Source organism: Trematomus bernacchii, unplaced genomic scaffold (genome assembly GCF_902827165.1).
Source record: "Trematomus bernacchii unplaced genomic scaffold, fTreBer1.1, whole genome shotgun sequence".
NCBI classification, from domain to species: domain Eukaryota; kingdom Metazoa; phylum Chordata; class Actinopteri; order Perciformes; family Nototheniidae; genus Trematomus; species Trematomus bernacchii.
The window spans coordinates 1,920,702-1,942,559 of record NW_022987611.1 but is presented as its reverse complement, the minus strand read 5'-3'; the positions used below and the strand labels follow the sequence as shown (position 1 = coordinate 1,942,559).

The window sequence follows — 21,858 nt, the reverse complement described above, 5'->3', positions numbered from 1 at the left end:
CTCTCTCCTCTAATGACAGCAGCTGATAGGCAGATATATTTACACCGGTGGCAAGGGAGGAAGAAGTCATCAGCCAAGCCCTGTCCAGCCCCCGGGGCTGAGGCAGGCGGGGCTAAGAGGAAACCCTGGCCCCGGAGCCCCTCCCCGAGCGGGGCATATCTGAGCTCTGTGCCGGGCCTGCTCTCAGTTCTCAGCTGGATGGGATCAAAGCTGCACCACCAGACTCCCACTCTGCTCCTCCTTCACTTTCCCTCTGGAGCTGTTGATGAGGCGAGGGTCCACTCCATCTCCTCTCAGTCTGGAGTCCAGAGGGGGCAGGGGGGTCCAAGTGTGTACCGCTTTTCGAGTGTACACTTTATTTTGCAACTTTTGAACACTGGAACTGTACTGTAAGCATTATGACTCTTCTGGGCTCTGAGCACTCCATACTGATACGAAGCAAGTTCAGATCAGGTGAGTGACATGAGGCTTGTTTGTTCCTGTGTATGCACTGATCAGGGAACAGTGTTTGTATACACACAGTTTGCCTGTGTACATTATGCCATTCATCTGTCTTGGATGAGTAGAGTGGACCCACAATGGTATCTTTAGTGTCTTTAACACGAGCATGTGGCTGTGTGAGGAATACCAGAGGAAGTCCTGAGCTCCGTCACTCTGATCAATATGCAGCCTTCCTGCTGTCCATCCACCTCTGTGTGAGCCCGTCCTGTAAGGGGGGGTCCGGGCCAGGTCAGCGCACTTGTTGCCTGCCTGCTAGCAGCTAACCTGCTGCTGGGGGGGGGGGGGGGCATGGGAGCGTTCCTCTGCTGCTCGGTGCTCGCTGATAAAGGCCCAGTACACACTGAGAAGGGTCAGAGGTTATCTTAATGAAGCTGATGGGGCTTGTGTGTGTGTACCTGCACATATCAAAGAGGGAGGTAGGGTCAGATCCCTTTAACACACAGCAGCTGGGAGGGCTTTGTATCCATCTGGCTCCTTTACACACACACACACACACACACACACACACACACACACACACACACACACACACACTTCTTAGTTTAGTGTATAGTGTGCATTTGTGTTTGTGCACACACACAAACAGTGTGTGTATTCTGACCAACACTGCCCCCTCCCTGAGGGAAATGTAACTGATGCTGTGATGTGCAGGCGGGGGGGGGGGGGGGGGGGGGCAGGGGCAGAGTAAAAGATGCTTTTCCTCTGAGTTGTTTAGAGCAGATCTGCAGGGTGGGAATGTGTCCAGTGGGAATGTGTCCGGTGGGAATGTGTCCGGTGGGAATGTGTCCGGTGGGAATGTGTCCGGTGCTTCAGGAGCGTGACAGGGTGAAGGGTTGTGTTCAAGGAGCCTCTTTCTGTGTTGCTCGACACAGCCTCTATCAGATCATGTTAATATCGTGCAGGTGTAGATATACTGTCTGTACAGCCTTGGTAGGTCATCTATACCAGCCTGCTTACCAATACAACTGATACGGCTGGTCAGGTGACTTTATGAGTGAATGAATGTTGTGCGTAAGATAAATAGATACATCCATGAATCTCTCTGTGAAGATGATGTGAAGCTCCAAATATTCTCAGTAAGGAAAGCATTAATTGGGCTCCTTCTGCAGCACACTTTGGGAACATTATTAAAAGCCATGGGAACTGCCGCTGCATGGTTGAAGCTAAAGGAAAAGATACAGATCTCCTCTAAGTGCTCCCTGTGGACCGCCATAGTTGTGTGAGTGTGTGTTACTGACTAGTTCTCATGCCGACTTGATTAACAGCTCAAAGGGCTGCGGCCCGTGAACTTGCTCACTGCCATGACCTGATAGGATGACTAAGGCACCAATTATTAGTTAAATCAAAACTCCAAGCACCACACACACAGACACACACACACACACACACAGAGACACACACACACACACACACACACACACACAACACACACACACAGACACACACACACACACAACACACAACACACACAGACACACACAACACACACACACAGACACACACACAACACACACACACACACACACACACACACACACACACACACAGACACACACACACACACACACACACACACACACACACACACACAGACACACACACACACACACACAGACACACAGACACACACACACACACACACACACACACACACACACACACACACACACACAGACACACACACACACACACAGACACACAGACACACAGACACACACACACACACACACACACACCACCACATGAGTTACTGAGAACAACATACTGCTAAGGTATGAAACGATAATTGATTCATCCAAAAAATGACAAAACGTTATTAAACACTGTCATTTAGGAGGATGCTTATCAACTGTATCTTCATTTTGACTTTGCTTTTAGGATAATCATTTTGTGCTCATCATGTTGCGCATTTAACGGACAATCAGCTGGTGAGAAAAACAAATATTACTCCAATGACCTATATTCTTGCTGACATGGTAAATAATACAAGAGACAAGACATATAATGAAAGGCACTCTGGAAACAGATACAAATGAAAGAAAGAGATTTCCAACTAAATGTAAAGAGTTGACTTCAATCCCGTTCACTGAGGCTCCTGCACAGACTGTGTCCTCCTGCACCTCTACAAACAGTTCTCTAAGTGCCCAGAGCCAAAGGGATGGCATTGCACATGTGACTGATGTTATATTAGCAGTATTTGACAAGAACAGTTCATTCAGGAATACCTGTTTATTAGATCTGTTACAGCAAGGCTCATCCCTTTACTCTTGTCATGACAGAGAAGCTGGATGAAGTGAGGCACACTACTGTTTGTTTGGGTGTCACGTGAGCTTGACAGAAGCATCACATAGGAACAGAAACACACCAGTCCTAATAGTTCAGCATTAGCTGGATGGGTTGTGCCAGAGGACGGAGAACTACTCAGATCTTGCACGTTTTTTTTTTGCCAACCCCAACATGGGACAGAAACCCTTTGCAGCTTTTTGGTGTTGTTTCCATGGTTACCTCCACTGCTAGCTGCTGTGTCTGTGGTTGCACGTCAAAAAGACATAGAGGTCAAAGTTGAAGTCATTAGAACTTTGACAGAGCGTTTGTAGCACCTTCCGCCCAGGAACAAAACAGATACAGTGACGTGGCTTGTCCCCACATCTACAGCATGGCGTTCAGCTAGGTGGGCTGTGTGACAAGACTCTTAAGAGAAAGCTTTTTCATTCAGAATTATGGACAGTAAACATAATTCATCCTTCATGAGTTCAAATCAAAGAGCCTCTCACAGCTACATTCCACCGCCGTTAGCTTTGAGCATGACAGAGAGACCCCACCTGGACATGCAGTGTGTGAACATACGGACTGCATTCCTTCTGGTGGAGGTGACAATGAACGTCCCTTAGCAGGTTATCACTTACATATTTTGGAAGAGCAGCGAATGCTGTATTGGCTCTCTGTGATGTTGGGACCCCCCCCCCCCCCCATGTAATCTAAAGCTTAATATAGCTGTCCGATGATGGGCAGGGTCTGCATGGTGTTAGATAATGGAGGGCACTACCATATGGCCCCCCAGGGAAACTGTTTAAAAAGTGATTACATCAAAGGTTTGAGAACATTCATAAAATGCTTGAATGTGAGATGAAGCACCTGAGGGAGACCCTCAAGCAGGACGTGGAGGAACACTTCATACTCACAGAGAGCCTCCAGATAGCAGGAGGAGAAGCACACAGACACGAGCCGAGCCACAGACAGGGGGGAGGCTCTGTGTTTATGACCCGCACTCCCACCTACACTACTCACACACACACTCACACACACACACACACTCACACACACACACACACTCACACACACACACACACTCACACACACTCACACACACACACACACACACACACACACACACACACACACTCACACACACACACACACTCACACACACACACTCACACACACACACACACACCACACACACTCACACACACACACACTCACACAACTCACACACTCACACACACACACACACACACACTCACACACACACACACACACACACACACACACACACACACACACACACACACACTCACACACACACACACACACAGCACGCAGAAAGCTGCGCACACGCTGCAGACCACACACTGGCTGACAGATCTGTTTAAAAGCCAGGAGCTGTGTTTATCATTCCCTACATCCTGCTGCAGAAGTATGTGTGAGCGAGCAGCATGTTGTTCCTGTGTTTCCTGAACGCATATGTAAATATGGAAACACACATACATGCAGACCTGTACTTGGCCTGCAGCTGAAGTACCATTTACTTTGAGTTGAGAAACAGTGTTTTAAATGGGTTGAATTCTCAGTGTCTTCCTGCTTTTTGTCTGTCCCTTACCTGTCCTTTCAAATCTTTTTCTCAATTCTCCTTCCTTTTTACTCTTCCCCTCCTCTCCTCCTCCTCCTCCTCCTCCTCCTCCTCCTCCTCCTCCTCCTCCTCCTCCTCCCTTATCTTCAGTCCTACAGTTCAGACTCCAGCAGAGGAGGACACGAATGCAGCTGGTAGACCAAGGCATCATGCCTCGTGAGTAACACCTTCCAACACAGAGCCGCCGCACATGCACACACACACACACACACACACACACACACACACACACACACACACACACACACACACACACACACACACACACACACACACACACACACACACACACACTCTCACGTCCATGCTTTAGACTGCTAGACCTTGTAAAAGGCGGACAAATTGCAACATTGTTGCCGTTACATAGCTAATGACCTTTTTTAAGTCTTTATAATAATACCATAAGCCTCACTAAAGGTGTTGTGAGAATAGATATTTTTGAATTTGTCGTAAGAACAAACCTAACAAACAAAATCAAAGATATGGTAATGATTATAGACTACATGGTAGGGGTTAGTGAGCATAAGCCTTTGTGAGTGATGTGACCCTATAACCCACAGTGGGTCTAATGACAAGGGGAATAGGCATAATCATGGTGTCTGCTTTTTGAAGGTTGGCATAACATCCACAGTTGGTTAAACAGATAACGATATGTTGGCCACTAGGGGGCATTCCAGAGAATTGGATACAGGAACAGCGTCACTCTAACATACTGGCCAAAGCGTAGAAATGACAGCCCGTGTTCAAAAGAGACATTTTTTAAATTGTGAATGAGACGCCTGTTAATCAGCATTTTGTTGTTGTTGGTGAAACCGACTTGCAGTATGAAGACTTGACCTTATTTCAATCATTTGGTCTTAGAAGTTGTTCAATTCACTAATAGCTGAATCCAGAACTATTTTCCTCTGAATATTGAAGGGAGTCAGACCCACAGGCTGTCCTGCAGGGAGATAACATATCCAGCGGCAGTGTGGAAAATATAAGTAGTTATTTCCTTTGCAATCGGCACTTTAACCTTTCTCATGGTTCAATCATTTATATTTGGCAAATATTGGAACGCAGTTTTTAGAAGCCTTTAATCACATGACTTTGACTGTTGGGTCTGGAGTCCTGTAGTCATTCCCAGGCTATCAGACCTACTAATTGAGCTGTCAGAAGCCATAGAAGTCTGTTATGCCAGGCTCGGGTCCACCATGTTGCATGACATGCTAATGGGAGAGCTTTTAAAAGAGACAGAAAGGAGCAGAGAAAGTGTAGCTCTGGAACCAGCGGGTGATCTAGATCCGCGCAGCCACTTGTAATGTGACAAGGAGCAGCCAATCAAAGCCCAGAGTTACCTTTGCTTCCAAAAATATTAGTCTACATCAAATATGGAGAATTTTAGTGCCGGTTTCTCGTCACCCTGACTTTAAGATATGAACACCACTGCTACGATGTCATACAACCACTAATACCCTCTCATGTCACACACACACACACACACACACACACACACACACACACACACACACACACACACACACACACACACACACATAGATGCCTGCTATGAGACATAGCGGACCTGAGCGTACTGAGTATTCTATGATTGCTCTGATAAACGGCCTCTCATGTTTTTTAGGTAATGGCAGCACTGTTATGTTGCAAACACACTTCATGGTAAAAATGTTACACATAGAAAGGTTTTTAATGCCATTTACAAAATCAAAATGTACAATATTCATAAGAAACTGACGTTTTTTTACATCATAAACCTAGATTGTATACATTTTCTTAAACACTGTGTCGTCTTTGCAAACGTGACAGCAGTGAGCCATGCCAGTGTGCAGGAAAGACTTGTTGACTGATATCTCTGGCACCGTTTGCCATTTCACAGAGGCTCCAGCCTCCAGATAAACGTAAGTGTGCGGGGGAACGGAATCCAGAGGCCCGGCAAGGCCATATCACTTTCTAGGAGTCTGTCACAGATAAGGCAGCAAGGGGAAAGGCAATTGGCCAGCGAGGCTGCAAGCGCTTTTTTAAAAAGACATTTCAATTGGCTGTTTATCTCTTGATTGCAGGCGGTGGCGCACATGGAAGAGCGTTTCAAAGACTTGTATTTGTTAGTACACACTTTCTCACAGCCACACAGTAGATGTATGAGCACTCTCTAAAGCAGCAGCATCATTTGTCCTCCCAGCTCTTAATGTATCAAATAGATGTTTCAGGGCGTAGCGGCATCCTTCCCCTCTGTGCTGATGTGTTATTCCTGCTGGGGAGATGGACACGGCACAGGGTCTGTGTATATATTACCCGCGGAACATCTGGTGTTTATTAGGCTATTCAGCCTCTTAGGCTGACTGGCGTGTGGCCTGCAGAGCAGCACATTGTCTGACTGGCCACAAGTCTGAACACACACACACAATCTAATATTTCCTCATAAAGATAAACGGGCTGTAGCTGAGCTTTAATGTGCTTCTTTCTGCATGCGCACACATCCAAACACATATTTCCATTCCCACAGCAGCGGCACTTTAATTCTCAGTGGATTGAGACACAAAGGGAATTATTGGAGCCTAATGCACCATACGTCTTACTTCTAAGTGTAATGTTTACATTGAACAGATACCGTCAGCAGGTATATGCATTGCAAGCGGTTTAAAGTGCGTCCTGTGTTTGAATACTGCTGCAGAATGTTTCAAAGTGTGTGAGCCAGCTTGCGACTCAGCGGATCATGTTACACTGTGCCCACAGCGGAGCCGTGCTCGGACATGTTTCACTCTGCTTACACAGTTGAAACACACTTTATGCTGTGTGTGTCCATTGGATGTGAACTCAGGTGTTAAATCAGGCATGTCAGTGGCAGGTGAGCATTGCTCTGTGACTTCCTGCTCCTCTGAGCAGAGCGAGGCCGACAGGAGGCCTCACTCCTTCCTCCCTTCTTCAATCTGTCCCTTTCATTTCCTTTTTCTAACAATATGTATTGCTACTTTTCTTTATGAACTTCTACCCACATGAGTCTCTTTTCATGACTCCTTTCTTTGTCCTTCTAGTCTGCAACCTTCGTTTCAACTTTCAATTTATTCTTTGAATTTGAATTTTTCCTTAGATTTTCATTTCAATTTAAGATTTCATTTGTTTCTTTCTTAATCATTTTATTTCTTTATTCTTCCAACCCCTTGATAAGAACCTGAATGTTCCCTTTTTTCTTTTGTTCTGCCTTCCTTCTTTCTTGAACAACTCAGAGCCATCAGACTCACTCAGGAGCAGAACGCCTCCTTCATCCCAACCTTTAAGTCATCTCCTTTTCTCTTTCCCTGACTCTCTCCATAGAACTACTTGTCCTTCTTCAGTTCTCCTGCACTGATGATTTATACTGGTGTGAAGTGTTTCAACCCCCCAGAGACAAACACTGATAACAACAACATGACCACACTTTTTGTAAAGACACTTTTAATCAGACAGACATTCATCATTTACCAAATGAATAGGTAGCTCTAAAGATCATGTGTTGAAAATACAAGGCGGAACAGGAAGTGTTGTTGAAGGAAAATATAAAAACTGGATAGTGTGGCTGTGTGTGTGTGTGTGTGTGTGTGTGTGTGTGTGTGTGTGTGTGTGTGTGCGTGCGTGCGTGCGTGCGTGCGTGCGTGCGTGCGTGCGTGCGTGCGTGCGTGCGTGCGTGCGTGCGTGCGTGCGTGCGTGTCTTGGATGCTGACATGATCTCCAGTTTGGTTTCTTGCTGTTCTGAATGTGTTCTGTTGTGTTAAGTTGCTTTGCATAAAACACTCAGCTCAATGAAATGCCATCTTTGTAAGGTACTATATCCATACTTTATTCAAATAAGTAAACTACGTCTTAAGTTACAGGCTACATTTTTAACAAGACGACGACAGGACCCATACATATTAGGTCAAACATGCATTAAGAGACAGCTGTTGGAGTTCTTGCTCAAGGACACATTGGCAGGGCCCAGGAGGTGAACCTGTCCACCTACCAACCATAACACCTTTATTTGATTTCTTTGGTCTGTGCAGGGACTCGAACCAGTGACCATCTGATTCCCAATATGAGTTCCTGCCACTTCAGAATCAGATCAGAAGTCCTTTATTTGTCCCGTAACGGGGACATTTACACGATCACAACAGCAGATATTGCAAATAAACTTGCCAAGTATGCGCACGCTACGACAGAAAGTCAAAAACAAAAACATAATAGCTGATATGTACACCATGGTCAGAAAGTAGCAGTATATTTGTTTTGAGGTTCTTTCTAAAGGCTTTCAAAGCTGCACCTATTGGTGTCATTACATGAACAAGCCTATGTGCCACTACAACCACCTGTTGTTTATGAACATCTTTTTGTGTTAGGTCGTTTTTGTATTTATATCACAACCAAATAGAATGGGAAATTCGTAATGAACTCAATCCAAATGTGTTGTTATTTCTGGGTTATAACTGATCTATAAAGCATTGACAAATTAGATATTATCAATCAATCAAATTATAAAGCTGTAATAAAGGCCACATTTTTAGAAAGTGGGACCCAAACATTTAGACAAAGAAAATTCATTTACAACTCTGGTGTTTGTTAGACTCTGGTGTTTGTTAGACTCTGGTGTTTTGGAAGGTTTTTTTCACCCCTCCAGCTTCCAGTAAACATGTTGCGTAAAAGGGGAGGGGGGGCGGGGTGCAGCGTGTTTACACTACCTCTGCAGGAGGGGTGGAGTGCCGTTTATTGAGATGAACAGCAGCTGTATTTGGGTACACCCTTGTTCTTTTCAAGTGGGGATGTGTGTTTGAGTGCATCCTTGTGTGGGTGTACCTATGTGTATGTTTGTACCTACTGCCCGTCCACCCCGTCCCCCGTCCCCCCGGCATTTGTCTCTGCTTTAACAGGCCTCCTACAAAGCTCAGTGACAGCAGCAGGCTGCGTCCCCTCCGCCTCAGCATTAACCCTTCAGCTCACAGCCCCATGTCCCTACAACACATCCCTCTGCCTGCTCGTTGTGGACTTGTGACTTGCTTCCTGGGCAGCCACTTGAAAAGCAGAAGTATCAACAGCTCTCAGATCAGTCCTGCAGACCAGCATGAGGCAGAGAGCACACATCGATACATTCATTTACACTGAGTGTGTGTGTGTGTGTGTGTGTGTGTGTGTGTGTGTGTGTGTGTGTGTGTGTGTGTGTGTGTGTGTGTGTGTGTGTGTGTGTGTGTGTGTGTGTGTCTGTGTGTGTGTGTGTGTGTGTGTGTGTGTGTGTGTGGTGATTGAAACCAGGGTATGCTCCTGCCTGTCACATGTTTGGATACAAAAAGAGAATCTTATAACACACACACACACACACACACACACACACACACACACACACACACACACACACACACACACACACACACACACACACACACACACACCCCCCCCACCTCCTCTGTGCCTTCAGCTCTGTGAGATAACCACTCTTAGCTCGTCCAATTAAAACTGATTAAAGCTGTGCTCACTATCAGCACAGCCAATGAGGAGCCAAGTGTGTAGAGTGGGGGTGTCAGTCTGTCACACCTCAGGTTGAGTGTGCTGCTGGGTATCCCAGACATACATCCAAACACTTTTTAATAAAAGGCTCTTTTCATCACCAATCAAACTTAGTTACACATCACCTCTTTCAAATGTTTTTATTTTGTAGGTTGCAAATCAGGAAGAAGACACAAAGAGCAAAGACAGATTCTCACAAGTGTTCTGACTTTGGCAGAAGGTGTTTCTAAACGTGTAGAAGCCATCACCCCCAAAGGGAAGCTGTGAGCCTCTCATCAGAGCCCTTCAGGGCCCCTCTCCAACATGCTGAGCCTCTCCTGGCTGATCAATCCAGCCTTTAGCTGTACACCTCAAATAACTGTTACATCAAATCATTTCAATGATTAAAGGAACCAAGCTTTGGTTCTTTTTAAACAATAGGTAAGTGAAACACGGAGACATCACATGCGCTTCAGAACAGGTTAGCCACATTTATTTGACAGAGAAACAAAGAGATAGTAAAACAATCAGCCTAGTTTACAGCAGGCGTTCTGAGCCAGCGTGTGACCTTAAGGATGTGCTCACGTTCAGACTGACCTCCACATAGAGTGCTTAAAGTCCTGGCTGATGATGGGATTGTGAATGCCTTTGTGCTCTTCTTCAGTGAACCACGGGAAGTTCCCTCAGCAGGAGGACTCGTACGCATTCGAGGAGGACAGCAGCAGTGAGAGTCTGTCTCCAGAGCAGCAGCACAGCGAGGAGTCAGAGGCTGCTGCCGCTACGCCCTCCTCCACCTCCTCCTCACCTGCCCTCTCCTCCCTCCCACAGGTAACACATCTGTCCGTCTGCCACCCTACCAGCTGCTGTCACTGCTTAACTTCTGCTGTCCTCTGCTGGTGGCATAGAGAACCTGCACTGTACTCCATTGACCTCAGGCCAAAGATCATGTGATCGAAATTCATACCAGAACAGGTTTTATCACTGTATATGTATATATATATATATATATATATATATATATATATATATATATATATCCACCTCCTTACAACTACATAATTAGCGCTGTTTCAGTGCCTACTTAAACTTCCTGGAACCCTTTTGCAAAAGAAGGAAGACATTTTAGGTATACTTCCATTTGGATTAGCATATACGGACATTACTTACACACAGTGGGCCTTCATTATCCTGAGGTAGATCAGCAGCTAGTTAGCATTTAGCTCAAAGCATTGCTGAATATATTGACAGACGTTATGGACTGGGGGGCATACAGGTGTGTGCACTGTATTCACTGTTTGATTGTGATGTGTGACCAGGGACGAGCACACCGAGACCCCCCCGCAGATCACAGCCAGGATGAGGGGCTGTCTGCTTCCGACAGGAGCCAGACTTCCCCCCCAATACCTGTCCCTGCTCTTGTGAAGGTCAGCTAAATGTATCCACTTGGCTTGTGTGTTTCTCACTGACTGGTGAAGAGCCTCTCACTAATGTCCCCTGCTTCCTCTCCTCAGTCCAAGTCTTCAGACAAGAACCGGCACAAGAAGCCCAAAGATGTGAAGCCCAAGGTGAAGAAGCTCAAGTACCACCAGTACATTCCTCCGGACCAGAAGGCAGAGAAGTCCCCCCCGCCCATGGACTCAGCCTACGCGCGCCTCCTGCAGCAGCAGCAGCTCTTCCTGCAGCTGCAGATCCTCAGCCAGCAGAAGCACGCTCACACACACCTGCACACACACACTCCACAGGCCCAGGCTCAGCAGCGGCAGCCGTCTTTCAGCTTTCAGCCTCACCTCCCCTCCCAAGCAAACAAGTGAGTTGAATCAAAGTCCCCCCCCCCCCCCCCCTTTCTGAAGCTTTTAACTACAGGACAGTACAGTCTTGTTGTGAATGGAGCTTGGGTAAAGTCACTCCATGAACATTGAGTGATGAAGAATGAAGGGTGATAATATGAGATGCGGTTAAAAGCTCTGGAGTAGGTCATTCAGATTACTGTGCGTTAGTTAAGCTTCAGTTTCTTATTCTCAACAAGCAGAACTTAACGGTGAGTCAATTGAAGTTGGCTAAGTACTGTGTATAGCTTTAGTGGAAGACGTTTAACAATGAATAGAGATACTTTTTGAAAGCTTGCCTTATATAAGAAAATGCTCCCACGTCTGTACTGTGGTTCTCCCCGTGGTTCTCCCCGTGGTTCTCCCCGTGGTTCTCCCTGTGGTTCTCCCCGTGGTTCTCCCCGTGGTTCTCCACGTGGTTCTCCCCGTGGTTCTCCCCGTGGTTCTCCCCGTGGTTCTCCCTGTGGTTCTCCCTGTGGTTCTCCCCGTGGTTCTCCCCGTGGTTCTCCCCGTGGTTCTCCCCGTGGTTCTCCCCGTGGTTCTCCCTGTGGTTCTCCCCGTGGTTCTCCCTGTGATTCACCCCGTGGTTCTCCCTGTGATTCACCCCGTGGTTCTCCCTGTGGTTCTCCCTGTGGTTCTCCCTGTGATTCACCCCGTGGTTCTCCCTGTGATTCACCCCGTGGTTCTCCCTGTGGTTCTCCCTGTGGTTCTCCCTGTGGTTCTCCGTGTGGTTCACCCCGTGGTTCTCCCTGTGGTTCTCCCCGTGGTTCTCCCTGTGGTTCTCCCTGTGATTCACCCTGTGGTTCTCCCTGTGATTCACCATGTGGTTCTCCCTGTGGTTCTCCCTGTGGTTCTCCCTGTGGTTCTCCCTGTGATTCACCCCGTGGTTCTCCTTGTGATTCACCCTGTGGTTCTCCCTGTGGTTCTCCCTGTGGTTCTCCCTGTGGTTCTGCCTGTGGTTTTCCCTGTGGTTCTCCCTGTGGTTCTCCCTGTGGTTCTCCCTGTGGTTCTCCCTGTGGTTCTCCCTGTCATTCACCCCGTGGTTCTCCCTGTGGTTCTCCCTGTGGTTCTCCCTGTGGTTCTCCCTGTCATTCACCCTGTGGTTCTCCCTCTGGTTCTCCCACCCAGAGGAGTCAGTGAGACGTTGTCAGCTCCATCCAGTCAGGCCAACAGCAGCTCTTCCTCCCCGGTCAAGAACACGTACAGCAGCAGCAGCAGCAGCATGTCCCCGGCCCCCCCCGGGCCCCTGCCAGCCAACCTGGATGATCTGAAGGTAGGTTTTACAGAGACAAAGATTAAAGAAAAGTATAAACCTATAAGAGAGCCTTCAGGACGTCTTCTTCTGCCGGCAGGTGTCAGAGCTCAGGCAGCAGCTGCGTGTCCGCGGCATGCCTGTCTCCGGGACCAAGACGGCCCTCATCGAGAGACTCCGCCCCTTCAAGGACTCCAACGCTGGCTCCTCCCCCTCCGGCTCCTCTGACATCACCACAGTGACCTTCCCTGTCACACCTACAGCATCCCTGTCCTCCTACCAGTCCCCGTCCCAGGGGGGCTACTACCCTTACCCCAGCACCTCCTCCACCCCTCCCATCTCCCCCGCCTCCTCAGAGCTGTCCCTCACTGGTTCTCTGCCAGACAGCTTCAGTGACGTGCCCATGTCCTCGCCAACGCTCTTCACCCTGCAGCCCTCCCCGGCCCAGCTCAGCATGGAGGACGGCCTGGGCAGGGGCAGGACGAGGTCGGGGGAGGGTGGAGGTTTGAATGGCGTGGAAGCTGAAAAAGATAAGATGCTGGTGGAGAAGCAGAAGGTGATTGAGGAGCTGACATGGAAGCTGCACCAGGAGCAGAGACAGGTGAGTGCCATGCAGAATATCAGTTACAATACAGGGCCAGGCATCCTTAAACAGGGAGCAAATCAGAGAGCACTGACTGAACACCAGCATCATGCACTGCAACACAAGTCAAAGGCAGAGTCAAAACTTGGACAGAAACGTAATCCTGGAACCATGTTTGTAGCGGCCAAAATCATATAGAAATGAAACTGATCATTAACTTAAAATAACACTGCCGCTGAGGCACTAGTTAGCGGAACTTACGCAGGGCAATGATCCAGCTCAGACAAGAACCTCCGTTTGTGCATTTATTTCCATGATCCAATATCATTAACATGGAGCAATCATCAGGTTTCCTTTAGCCTTTCCTTTAGCCTTTCCTTTAGCCTTTCCTTTAGCCTTTCCTTTAGCCTTTCCTATGGCTTCCTTCCTATGGCTTCCTTCCTATGGCTTCCTTCCTATGGCTTCCTTCCTTGTGGCTTGGAACACCCTGGTAAAAAACGGTTTGCCTACTAGTGCTCTGGCTCCCACCTCCACCTGTCTCCAATACAATTACACCAGGTGCTCTAATCACCCAGTGCCCAAAACTGCCTTCAAAATAAAAGCATAGAAACTACTTTAATAACAACAATAACTAAGAATACATTTACAATAAACACTATAAACAGCAGGAAAATAAATGTTTAAGTATTAAATAATATAAAGAGATACAGTGTTTCCCCTAGGTTTACTGCTTTGGGGGGGTGCTGTCTGAGCAGGGGGGGGGGGGGGATATTTAATTTTTTTAAATCCTCTGGAGCAGAGAGAGGAGCTGTGGATGATTGTTATTGATGAGTGCATCAGTGTTTCTTAGGGTCAACAACACTAATCTCACAACTTCAAATGAAAGTGTTTAGTTTATTTAATAAAAGAGCACATGTTCAATGTGAAAAGTGACAGTAGATGTAGATTAGTTGCAATTTGGTGCTATATATATATATTATTAAAAAAAACAAAAACACCTTGAATTTCAGGGGGGGTGCGGGGGTGCGGGGGTGCGGGGGTCCGTTGGCGGGGCGCGCGCCAAGACAATGGTAGGGGAAACACTGAGATATAGAGCTCCAACAATGTTCTTTGTTGTTATTAAATCAAACGTGTGTCTGGCTTTATCTGCTCACCTTCACTTTATCAATCACTCCTGGTAGGTTGAGGAGCTGAGGATGCAGCTCCACAGGAGGAAGCGCTGCTATAGAGCTTCCCTGGACACCACACCTCACCCCCCCATGCTCCACCAGCGGACTCCGGCCATGTTGGGCCAGCACTTCTTTGGGGTGACAATCAAGCAGGAGCCCACGTCCCTGTCCCCCAGCTGCCCTCTGTCCTCCCCCAAACTGCTGAAGTGCTCTCCTCGCAGCAGCTGCATGGAGGATGTCGGACACTGCAGCAAACCCCCCTCCAACATGAGGGGCCTCGGGGGGCCACCGTGTATGGACGCTACCTCTGGCAGCCCCCCCACAATGTCTGCTTTCCTCAGTCCACAGTGCTCCCCTCAGGGCTCCCCCATTGGAAAGCCTTCTAGCCCCCAGCCTTCGTCTCCTAACAACCCATACCTGCTAGCCCCCCCTCCGGGAAGAGGTCACCCCCACCCCCAGGGCAACAGAGCACACAGCATGCAGGTAGGATGTATTTAGGTTCTGTTGAGTCAGACTATGTATCTAACATAATAGGGAAGTAACTAAGTATATTTACTCAAGTACGTTACTTTTGAGATACATGTACCCACTACAGTTCAGAGGTAACTGGTGTACTTTTACTCCACTACATGTATTTAATGCCTTTAGTTACTTTACAGATGTGGATGAATGATGTGAAATCTAATCAAGTGTTAAATCAGACTTTAGTTCCACCTGGAGTAAATTCACAAGCTACCCTGCAGTATACAAAGTCATTCAAACTAGCTGCACCTTTACCAGCTTTGAGAACACTTTCATGATCAATCATTATAAAACATATCATATATATTATTCTGAAATAGACCAATCTGCACAATGACTACTTTTACTTGTTGTACTTTTACTTAAATAACATTTTGAATGCAGGGCTTTTACTTGTAACAGAGTATTCCTACACTCTTGTACTTATACTTTTACTTAAGTACAAGATCTGGGTACCACCTCTGCATAATACTGTTCTGAATGTAGGAAATAGACATGTTGCTATTCTAATATGATATTTGATCAAGGTAAGAGTTTATTTTGCATTCTATGTGTACAGACAGAGAGATCGAAATACCGTTTCCCACAATCCTGAGGAATAAAAAATACAAATATATATAAGAATATGTATACAAATATGTATATACATATATATACACATACATAATCAACAGACACATTCATACATATGCACACATTAAAGACATACATAAATCACAACAATCAATATATACAAAGTAACAGTCACTTCAAAATCTGTGAAAAGTGCATTAGTGCAAGACTGCCCATAGCAGCGTAGAAAGTGTCTGGGGCTGGATTTGTGTGTCTCATCTGCAGATACTATATTGACCTAAATAACAAACTAACATTGAAAAGGAATCTAACTTCGACACAACCAACGTTAATATCTAGGCCGTCTCCGATACCGAACTCCGGTGCTGATAAGGCTCCGGTGAACGGCCGTCCAATCGTTTTAGGACTAAACCCCCCAGAATCTACAGGCAAGATCACCGTAATCTGCTTAGGGGGGCGTCTACAGCGTGGCCTCTAACACCAGCTGCCCGTCGTATCCCTATTTCAGGCACTCCAGCCTCGGATGTCCGACCGCTAGGATAGCAAAACGGAGTGTATAGTGTAGTAGGTGTTGGTGAGCTGGTAGAACCCCAGAGCAGTATCTAAACTGCCCCTGGAGGGGAAACCTCAACAATTGAGGATTACAAGAATCCTTAAAAAATAACAAAGACACCAAGTCAAAATACAAAAGCAACAGGTTCACAAGTCAAATGTCCTAAAAAAGATGTCTAAAAGAGCCCAAGCCCAGGCCCAGGGCCAGGCCCAGGCCCAGGCCCAGGCCCAGACCCAGGGCCCAGGTTCAGGCCCAGGCCCAGTCCCAGTCCCAGGCCCAGTCCCAGGCCCAGGCCCAGGCCCAGTCCCAGGCCCAGGCCCAGGGCCCAGGTTCAGGCCCAGTCCCAGGCCCAGGCCCAGTCCCAGGCCCAGTCCCAGGCCCAGTCCCAGGCCCAGTCCCAGGCCCAGGCCCAGACCCAGGCCCAGGCCCAGGCCCAGGCCCAGTCCCAGTCCCAGGCCCAGTCCCAGTCCCAGGCCCAGTCCCAGTCCCAGGCCCAGTCCCAGGCCCAGTCCCAGGGCCCAGTCCCAGGCCTCAGAAAACTTCCCCCAAGCCTTCAAGCCTCAAAAAGCCCCAAAAGCCCCCCTTTCTCTTCACACATCCTCTTTTATAGTCTCTTGCCTCCTCCCTCTCTGCATCAGGTAGTTTCCCCTTTTCTATCTTTGAGGGAGAAGGAGGTCACATATGTTCAACTTTTATTTAATGGACAATTAAAAATGTAAAGTTAAAATAAAACAAATAAAGACTTATAGTAATAATATGTATTGTTAAAGAGAGGGAACATGAACGAGTTTCATGAAAGCAGAACACGTTGTCAATGTCATGTTTAGAATCAAATATCAAATATGCTAACTTTATACTTTAATTTATGAACAGAGACTTCATTTATTAACAGAGACAATAAGGACAGCTTGTCTCTACGATTCGCTGGCCCAGGAAGTCGCCTGCATCCTGACTCATTGTCTTCATACCCGCTGTAACCGCTCTCAAGGTGTCAAAAACCACAAGCGCCTTCTCAGAATTGTTGGAACTTTTACGCTGTTATTGCCCCATCTAGAATGCATAGTGCGCATAGGTCAAAAGTTCAGGATGTTCTATCTAGTTTCACATGCCTGGTTTCACACGTCTGAAAAGACATGATGGAAACATACATCCTTTCTATTTACAGCCAATTTAGCATCTGTTTATCAATGGTAAGCTTAATAGAGGTCGTGAGGTGAAGGTCAGGTCTGACACGGACACTCAAACAGCAGAACTGTCAACAACATACCTCCGTAACGAGGTGCTGGGAATGAGCCAATGTTTCCTCTTTTACATTATTTGAATCAGGTAAACCCAAAACCACAGTTCCAATAATGACAGATGATCTCCTTCCTCCTGTGGATTAAACATGAAAGGGCAAATGTATTGATATGCAATACAATTTGTACTGCAGGTTAAGCCTGTTTGTCATCTTAGTTGAGTTCACTTATCTCTTCAGGTTCATTAGCAAACGTTAACGCTTGATTACATATTGGATAAATGAACATGTTGACCAGATGATGCTGATCATCATTACTAATCATTCTGTGGAAAACAAGCCAAATGTCTACTATATCTCTGATGTTGCCTTCATATATATATATATATATATATATATATATATATATAAATCTTTGGTATTTTGATCTCCTCATATTTATGGGTATCATTTTTTATGTATAGTTTTTTCTAACATACATGGTTCCATGTACCCGCTCCTTCCTACAGATGCAGCAGAAGAGTGGTGTCCAGGCAGGGGGGTTTCCTTATCCCTCTGAGCAGCAAGCCCTTCAGGGAGTCTTCCATCCCCCCCCTTCCTGTGACCCGGCCCGACCGGAGCCCCACCCCCTGCAGCCCAAGGTAAACGCTGAGCATGAACAGAATCAGCTGACGTTTCCCTCTCTTTCATTTGTGATGTGTCTCTACAGTTCTGTCACTCTCTCTGTTCCCTCACATGATGGTGACTTTTCCTTTACAACAAGACAACGCCAACCATGTTATCAAAACAAAATCTTTAATGTGACAAAAGTATTTGATCCTGAGGGCCTGATTTCTATTTATTAATTTTACTTTTTTTTTTTTTTAAATGGGCAATACACTCACGTTTGATAAGTTTCCCTATTCTAATTGTTGGGCTAACGTCATTTTCACCTATGTCTCATATAGATGTCAGTATTGCCCTCTCCTCGGCATGTTGGCCCAAAGTGCCAGGTCTGCCCCCCCGCCTTCAGTAGCTCAGATTCAGATGCATCAGACTTAAGACAGCCCCCATGCTATGAGGATGCAGTGAAGCAGGTAAACTGAAACTCATGCTGACATTCAGTGGATAATGGCTGGCCAGAGATTTTATTTGACCTATCGGCGTTGCTCTGATTCCCCTTTTCCACCTATCACCTCTTTTTTCTGTTTCAGTCCATCACCTGTATTGCACCTTTTTTCATTCATCCATTTGCTTTGTTCAACACATTAACACTCCAATCACCAAGTGACTGAAGCCAATAGCTGATGTACACACAGTGTTTGAAGATGAAATAACTGTTACTAGTTGAGTTAGAGCTACATGAACATGTGGAGGCTCAGCTGATATATCAGTAGCACTGTAGCAGGTAGGTCATTTAGGAACACTTTCTCTTGCAAACACTTTGTCCACCAGCACTAACACGTTTAGTTTGACCTGTCATTGAAAAATGATTTTGCCTTAAGTTTTACCACAACCAAAAACTGGTCTGTTTGTATTACCAAAACTCTTCTCTGCAAGTCCTTGCAGAACGCTTAAAAAGCTTACATGTTTCATGTAAAAGGCTTCAATGTAACTGCATTACATTTTCAATTGTTAAAACATAGTTTTTTGCGAAAACCAACAACACTTTCCTTCTGTTACAGCAACTGACCAGAAGTCAGCAGATGGACGAACTCTTGGACGTGCTCATAGAGAGCGGAGGTAAGCTGGAACACAGAACTGTTAGCATAGCTAGCCCTGCCATGCAGTGGGTGTGACATCACATTGGTATGGGAGCCCAGTACCTGCTGTGACCCTCCCCCCTCTCCTCTTTCTCTGATAGAGATGCCAGCTAACGCCAGAGAAGAGAGGGAGAGGGCCTCTGTAACCAAAGTTGTCCCTCACATTACTGTGTCCCCAGGGTGTCCCGGCCTCCTCATCCCACGGTTCCACAGACACTACGAACAACTGCCCCCAAACCAGCTCCCTTACGACCACTCGGCCAATCACATCGCCGAGAGCCACTTGGAGAATCTGCTGGGGAGTCCCATAGTCCGAGGTGGGGAGGTGGCCCTTCTTAAAATGTCTGCGGAGGACGGGGGGCAGGACGATGAACCAAACAGAGAAGGCAATGGGTACAGCAGCCCCCACAACCCCCACCGCCGCCCTCACCACTCCCCCCAGGGCAAACATGTGACCAACAGAGATCTGATCACGCCTCTGTCGCCCATCAGCACCAAAGTTTCCTCCATCTCCGAGGTGCAGGGGATGGTCAGCATGACTTTCAGCGAGACACCGTGGGAGGCCATGGAGTGGCTGGACCTGACCCCCCCCAGCTCTGCCACCGCCTTCAGTATGGCTCCGCCCAATGGCCCCAACATCTTCAACACAGAGTTCCTGGATGTCACAGACATTAACCTGAACTCTGCCATGGACCTTCACCTGGAGCACTGGTGAAGGAGAGCCCCTGATGCTGGCCCTCCGCTGCCCCCCACCAAAGAACCATTGACTATCACCAGCTTCAGCAGGGGGCTTTTTTTAAACAGTGGGCTGTGATATGAAGGACTCTTTTAATCTACATTAAGAGACGCTGAACTATAGAATTGTCTCTAAACTATCTGTTCCCATTCCCAAATATAAGATTGTCATCATATGTGCCTGGACAACGATGCGCCACATGGCAGTAAGTCTGTGCTTTATACCAACACTATGCAATATCAGTGTTACGCCACCTAGACTTGAAGACACATTTTGAAGAACATTGTATATTTTATAATTTATGTCTGTTTGTATTACTGGAAAAGAAATGAAAAAAATGACAAGAGGAATTAGATGGATTATGTAAATATATAACTATCCGTACTGACAGAGACAAGTTGACGTCTGTGTTTTGTCAGTGGGAGAGACACAATGTATTATGTAATGAGTCCATCCAATGATGTAAATATGACGAAATGATTTCACTGCCCACCTCCAGCTGAACACATTTGAGTCCGTTTACTCGAGCTTCCAATACATGGGTAGAGATGCTCGTCATTCCTTTGAACAATCTTATTTTAATAAGCTTTCTCACTATTAGCTGTATTTATTCACAGAATATGGAGAGAAATGAATGTCTTTGAAAAACCTTGGGTCTTATCGATATTCATCGACAAACTGTGCCTTGTTTGCAACAACTTTTTATAAGAATTTTATACAAGTTTTCCCTTTTAAAAGTATTATTAATTGGTTATTCGGTGAAAGCTGTAGACAGATATTAATATGCTCCAACAAAAGTCAACACCAGTTGTTCAGACAAATGAAAAAGATGTAATCTGTATTTATCCTCACAAACGTCACCCTTTCTATTCCCCGGCCAGTTGTTTATTTTTTCTTTTGATATTTATACGTTATCCTGTATTTATACTGACATTCCTTTGAAGATTGGTTCTTTTTGATTTCATGGGGATGTTCCAGTGATGACATTCTGCCCATGGACATTTCTGAGTAATTCAATGTTATACAAAGTGTAGGAGACACATCCAAAAGCCATGCTTTCTTAAAGGAATCCTATGAAGTTGACATGTCCATCATTAGCCCTTGTGAATAGTACAAATGTAATATATTTAGATCTTTACTGTGAATACTGCATATTGACACACAGTAGTTACATTACACAGCACCTGTATGCTATTGAGTTCTGTTGAATTGTCTTTGCTTCATGTACAACTTAAAGACATCTCATCCAACTCCCAGAAGAGCATACATGTACTTTCCAGAATGCCAAGTTTGCTGAAAGCGCATTGAACGATACATGTACGATGTCTGTTAACATGGGTCTCGTGTGTTCTGGTCCTTATCCTGGCATTGTGAAGTGCTGCACCTGCTAAATGGGTTCTGTGGTCACATGTAGGCTTTGAATGGCCATCTTACATATTTGAGAAAAGCAAATATTCTCTACTTCCTGTCTCCGGTTGTGAAAATATCTGCTGGCTTTTTTAAATTTCATTTGTTTCCCTCATCAGGACAGAAGCTTCCATGTTGCTTGGCCACTGACTTGCTTTACTTTTGTAAAAAGAAAAAGAAACTGTATTTGCCAGCATTCCTGTATACTTCAGAAAGAGCAATACACTTTTCACAAGTCATCTTTTTTATTTGTGTCTAATTCACAAGAAGCACACAATAAAGGTTTCCAATATTTTTCAATACTTTCCATGGGAACTTTATTTGTAACCCTTGATAAAGACACCATATTATATTCAATTA

General features: G+C 46.1%; 1 protein-coding gene across 2 annotated transcripts; it reads left to right on the top strand.

The window, feature by feature from the left end:
• Positions 1–211: 211 nt before the first annotated feature.
• On the top strand, positions 212–21,725 carry myocd (myocardin). 2 transcript variants are annotated; one of them, XM_034131994.1, is made up of 12 exons: positions 212–453; positions 4,502–4,567; positions 10,563–10,726; positions 11,215–11,322; positions 11,410–11,705; positions 12,853–12,997; positions 13,077–13,577; positions 14,741–15,211; positions 18,123–18,254; positions 18,561–18,689; positions 19,278–19,335; positions 19,457–21,725. In XM_034131994.1, exons 1-12 carry the CDS (start codon positions 399–401, stop codon positions 20,068–20,070), a joined length of 2,739 nt encoding a protein of 912 aa, XP_033987885.1. In that variant the 5' UTR covers positions 212–398; the 3' UTR covers positions 20,071–21,725. The 2 variants fall into 2 exon arrangements, with proteins under 2 accessions (XP_033987885.1, XP_033987886.1); XM_034131995.1 differs by lacking the exon at positions 4,502–4,567.
• The last annotated feature ends 133 nt before the right edge of the window (positions 21,726–21,858 follow it).